General features: G+C 33.5%; 1 protein-coding gene across 1 annotated transcript in view; it reads right to left on the bottom strand.

Moving 5' to 3' along the window:
- Positions 1-235: 235 nt before the first annotated feature.
- Positions 236-6,000, bottom strand: part of LOC129238199 (uncharacterized) — a 33,670-nt gene continuing 27,905 nt past the window's right edge. The window contains exon 2 of the mRNA XM_054873242.1: positions 236-393. Coding sequence (XP_054729217.1) covers positions 236-393 — 158 coding nt within the window. The remainder of the gene's footprint in view (positions 394-6,000) is intronic.

Below are 6,000 nucleotides of genomic sequence, written 5' to 3'. Positions count from 1 at the left end.
TTATTTAAAAGTGCCGCATAAAATTTTCAATAAAATGGCAAGTGTACGAACGTATAAAATTATTTATTATGCATATTTTCCAAATTTATTCTTCTATTATAGCCTATTCATGATCAGCTCTTGACTTTATCGCACAAATTATCGAAAACAACAGTAAAAAATTATAAAAGTCGTAAAAATTGCGCGAAGCACTTGTCAGCCAGCGAGGCAATCAACCACCGCCAACCGTCAACCGTCAACCGTCAACCGCCAACTCCCAGTCGCCACCACTGTTGTCTTCGTCGCCTTCGTTGGCGGCAGCTTGGCTACGCGCTTCAGCATTAACCTTGGTCTTGGCATAAATTCTTGGTATTGACTTGATGGTGCTTGCCTCGCTCGACTGGGTTGCGCCCCCTAATGCACATTCGTCATATAAATGCATACACATGCACACACACACACTGGCTGGAGCTTTGGCTTGCCGTTGGCTGCATACTTTGCTTTGGTTTTCTTCTATGTTCGTGGTTTGTTTGTATTCATCTGCATAGAGTTGTGTCTGTGTGTGTGAATGTGTCGTTGCATATGAATTATAATTCTTGACGCTGTCTTTGCGGTTGAAAATTTGCTATTATTTGCCACATTGTTGCATTAGTTTCTAACGTGTTTGTTTTTGTTTGTCTTAACTTGAGTGATGCCGTTTATTATCTGCAGTAAAGTGTGGGCGGACTTGCTTTTAGTGAAGTAGTATTTTTTTTTCCCATATATTTTTTTAAAACAAAAGAAAAATATTTAAAGAAAACTTACTTTGTATGCAGTTAGCGAAGTTATGACAATAATAAAGCTGGATTTTTAACCCTTAAATGGCCAAATTTTTTGGTGTGCCAATCAAATTTAAGTCATATTTATTCTAATTGGTGATAGAGGTATTTTGTAGAAAGTTTTGTTGATTCTTTCTTGTCAAAAAGTGCAACTCCTTGTATAGAAAAATGTACTTGAAGTTAAAAATTACATTTTAAAAGAATTTTTCTGGTCACAAGGCTCAATAAATTTACCCAAATGCGTTCAGCCGTACCACAGCGATATGCGCCAACTAACCTCATGAGTTAAAAAGTTCAAATAAATAAACACGAAAAGGAGCTCAGCCAGAAACTCAGGTATTATTGAGCCAATTCTCGTTTCCCACACTCGCCCTAATACTAAACACGATTAAAAATCATGTAAAACTAATATAAAAACTGGACAATTCTCTAAAAAAGTTTTTGGTTCCTGGAGGTACCAACGGGCGTTTGAGGGTAAAGTTGGAACATTACATAATTTTTTTTGGGTATTTAATTTCTCTCAAAACGTGTTTCAATTAATATTCTTGACATTTCAAAGGTGAGTTGAGCAAATTATTTACTCAAATTTATTTATATCCTCCCGTTTTCTCATTTATTTTATATTGCTAAGATTTAGAAAAATATTTATAAACATTCACAAACAGTGGGAATATGGGAAAGGCACAAATGCTCTCTTGTATTCATTATGTTTGATTTTAGGGTTGCTTTTAACCCTCTGAATTGAAGTACATTTTTGCAAATCAATTTTTGCCTTAATGCTAGATGAGCTTTTTAGTGGTATGTCTATGTAGCTAGCCCACAGACTTTATTTCTTTGTGCTACTAACTGATTAAAAATTATCACAATTTTTACTTTTTCTGAAGCTATAAAAAAGTTGAATTATTTTACTCTGAGTTGAGCTCAAAATATATTTTAATTCCGCAAGAGAAAAATAAGCAATTTTTTTAATGACTTGGTGATAGACACATTTTCTATTCATAAAAAAAATGTCTATTCAATATTATCTGCTATTTCATAATCAGTTCCAAGGGGTCTGATTTTATTATTCTCATCGCACACTTATTCTCATGCGCACTTGCGCATTAGAGGGTTAATACTGCTGCATACTAACTGTGTGTGCTTGTGTGTGTGATGCTACTTAAGCTGCTTTGTGAGTTTAACCTTTCATTTCAACACCTTCCGCGAAACAAGCTGCAATGAAGTGCTTGATGGGATATGATATTAATGACCATAGTGCCATAAAAATACACTAATATATCAATTGGCAGCAGCAGCAAATATTAATAGCGAATAAAAATACTTATTGCTGGAAATGAAATGCAAAGTAATGGAACGATGTTGGTGGAGTGTGAAAGTAAAATTCACAGCCATTAACGCTTATAACTATATTTAAATCGAAGAATGCTATTCAGCACAGATTTTTTTTTAAAGCATAAAAATTATGGCAAATGATGTGATGCAGGTGTTTAAGAATATTTCTTCAGTTTTGATTTCACAGAAGGGTGATGATTTTATATTTTCCACTAACTGTCAGGTAGTTAGCTTTTTTATTATTTTGCATATAAAATTCTATTAAGTGTATTATGTGAAAGGCTTCTGCAATGAGCTTCTTGGACCTTGCTTGATAAGCAGATTGACTAGACTTAAAATCCCAAAAACAATGCGTGAAATGAGGCCCGAAACAGCGATCTTGGCGATTTGAAAGCCACTTTTCAGAATGAATGTATCTTCAAACAACTGTTCTGCTTCGGCTCTTTTGGAATTGGCCCTACCTTTTCGACCTATTTAATAGCATGAGACATTTTAGGAGGAATGACTTCATATCGTGTGACTTCTTTAATTTAAGTTTGAGGAGAAGATAATCCTGGATACAAAACTGAGTCGTTCACACACCACAGAAAACTTGAATGCTAGTTCCGACTGCTATAAACTTGGTAGAAAAACCACTGGTATCAACAGATGGAATTGGCGGTGGATAATGTCAAAACGAAGTACACCCAGTCAAACAAATACTTAGCATATTTAAGTTTTAGCACCAACGCCATTGTTGACTGTTGTAGATTTAAAGTAGTAGAGGACTTCGTTTACCTACTCTACTATTCGAAACTTGATCACTAATAATATTAATCTTGCAATCAAAAGGAGAGTCACTCAGGCCAACAACTGCCACGTTGTACTGAAAGGAAATTAAACATGAAAGCTCTCGCTAAGCGCATAAAAGTCACACTCTGCAAGTGGTCAAGCTATTTTCAACGTATTATAAGGCGCACCATCTTAGATTAGATGGTCCTTGGAGTCTTCTTAGGAAACGTTCACTAGCAGGGGATGGAAATAGTGAGCTCTGTGAGCTTAACAAGGACAAAAATATGGTGCAAAGAATCCAAGCCCCGCCGCTCCACTGCCTTGGGCATTTGGTGGGCATGAACTGAAAAGGTCTCAAAGTATTTGGTAGGGCATCTGCTACCGGCAGCAGCAGAAAAGCGATCCATTATCTGCCTTAGAAAGTTTATTTGGAGAAAAGCTTGACCTCACTTGGTGTATTTTAGTGTCATTAGCTAACTCACGAAGTAGGCAGAAGAGAGATGCCATTTGAAGTGATATAAGTATTTTAATACAAACTTAAATTTTTCTGAAAATTGGGTATTAGTAGGCTTGAGGATAATAAAAAATTTGAAAAACTGAAAAAATTTTATAATTTTGAGATTTATTGAATGTTGAAAATTTGGGTATAGAGTTTTTAAAGAGAAACATCTTTGGTTCTTTTCTAAATTAAAAAAAAAAATCTGAGTTAAAATTTGTGAGTGAAAATAATTTTTTTTTGAAAATTTTTGTAATATAAAAATAAATTTTTTTTAAATTTGTTTGCAAAAATTTATTTTTTATTTATTTGTAAAAATAAATTTTTGTAAAAGAAATTATTTTATTTTGTTAACAATTTTTGTATTTTTGTATTGTATTTTTTGGTCATTAAAAAAATAGCTTACAAAGTCAGTAGTGCCTGCAAGTTTCATAACAAGCATGAAAACCAAAGCATTTTGTAGGCTTTTTTGTACAAACAATTTTTTGGCAATTGTTTTTTTTAATTTGTTGGTAAAAATTGGTTTTTTAATGTTCTTGTAAAAGTTTTTTTAAATTTTTTTGTAAGAAATATCTTTGATTTGCAATTGTTTAGTGAACATCATTTTTCGTTTTTGGATTTGGTTTTATGAAAAAAAATATTTTTTTTTTAATTTTTTGTGAACAATTTATTTTTATTTATTTTTAAAAATAAATTTTTTGGAAAGAAATTTAATTATTTTTTAAACATTAAAAAAAAAAAATCAAATTTTTAAGGCAAAGCGTTTTGTAGGCACACATTTGTTTTTTAATTTTTTTGTTAAAAATATTTTTGGTTCTTTTTCAAATTAAAAGAAATTTTCAGTTTAAATTTTTGAGTGAAAATAATTTTTCGTCTTTGGATTTTTATTGTAAAAAAATTATTTTTAGAAATATATTTTTGGGTAAGGAATTGTACAATTTTGTTAAACATTTTTTTTGTCATACTTAAAAAAATCAGATTAGAATTTTTTTGTTTTAAAGATAATTTACACTACGCTCAGTAGTCCCTGCAAGTTTCCCAATATGCATGCGAGTCAAAAAGTGTTGTAGGCACAAAATTGCTAGGATTCGACAGAAAAGGAAAGAATTCATTAATTTGAGGGACAATCATTTCTTCTAATTTTCTACGATAAAGCAAAAAAATCTCCTTCAGCATTTGAAGCGAAAACTTTCCAAAATAACTTCACTTCCTTTTCGCCTCTTCATTGTACTGCAAATGAAAAGGAAATCAAATAATATTTTACATATATGAATATTTTTAAGCAAAACTAAATTTAAAGTGAAGTACACGCGTGTGTGTGTGCGAGTGTGCGAGTGCCTGTGAACAAGTGTGAAGCTGTGACGAAAAGCCGCAAAGTGGTTGTGCTATGCAACGCGCTACACAGCACTGCATAAAACTGAAATAAATGTGGGGAAAATAAATAAATGCCGAACGATTGCATCGGTGAGTGCAGCGCAATGACGAGTGCAGCGGTGCAACGGCGCGGCGGGGACAATGTGAAAAAATTACATGCTTTTTCAGGTCAGGGTTGACTTGTATATGAATTGCATAAAGACAAATAAACGCGCGCACTCACATATACATACATTACATATGTATGTACATATATATGGCCGACGAGGCGTAGTGTTTAAAATAAACACCGTATCAATGCAACAACAACAACTGCATCAACAGTTCCAACTGTAAAACACCACCTGATTGCGGCTGCGGCTGCGGCTGCTGTGGCGACTGCAGCAGCAGCTCTGCTACGACACATATGAGTATAAACCTCCAACACACACACACACTTATGTACATACGCACATGATTTAAGTATTTAGTCGAATATTTTGCTGCTATTTTTGTAACTGGCTGGTGATTTTGTTTTGTTTGATTTGTTGTTATTGTTATTAGTGTTGCTGCAGCTCTGGCGTAATTTGAGCAGATGAAATGGAGCGTTGAGATGTGTTAATGCTTTTTAGCATACCGATGTGGCTTTTCGAGCACACAAATACATACATGCACACACACACATACATACATATGCATACATATGCAACCAAATACGTGCGCATGTATTGTATGCTGGTATGCTAGCCAATTTTATGTCCGATTTTGTAATACCTACAAAAAATGCAAATAAAAAAGGCAAATATTTGAGTAAATAAAAAACGGAGAAGTGCACAAAACGTGTCACAATGTTGGCATGCCGACTAGCTGCTGCGTTGCTCTTCATTGCTCAGATGCAGATCTGGGACTTGTGTCGCCTTTTGTTACATATACGTACTTGTAGTAAGCGGTTGCGTGGTGGCTGACAACGGCAGTTTGCTGCTCGCCTACATATGCGCCTTATACTCGTAAATGTGGCGTAATTATTGTTGTAACGGGAGTACCACGTTGCCACAAAAAATTTTTTGGTATTAAGACATTTCAATTTTTTAATTTTTTTTTATTTTTTATAAACATTTTCTTATATATTTAAATAAAAATATAAATTTTTTTTCGTGAAATATATTTTTTCATATCCAGTCTCACATCAATTCAACCAAAGCAATAATCCCAAAGTAGTACAGTAAGTTCTGTTTTTATGCGGTTTTGAAA

Source organism: Anastrepha obliqua, chromosome 2 (genome assembly GCF_027943255.1).
Source record: "Anastrepha obliqua isolate idAnaObli1 chromosome 2, idAnaObli1_1.0, whole genome shotgun sequence".
Lineage (NCBI taxonomy): Eukaryota > Metazoa > Arthropoda > Insecta > Diptera > Tephritidae > Anastrepha > Anastrepha obliqua.
The sequence above is the reverse complement of the archived record's forward strand: the minus strand, read 5'-3'. Positions and strand labels throughout refer to the sequence as shown.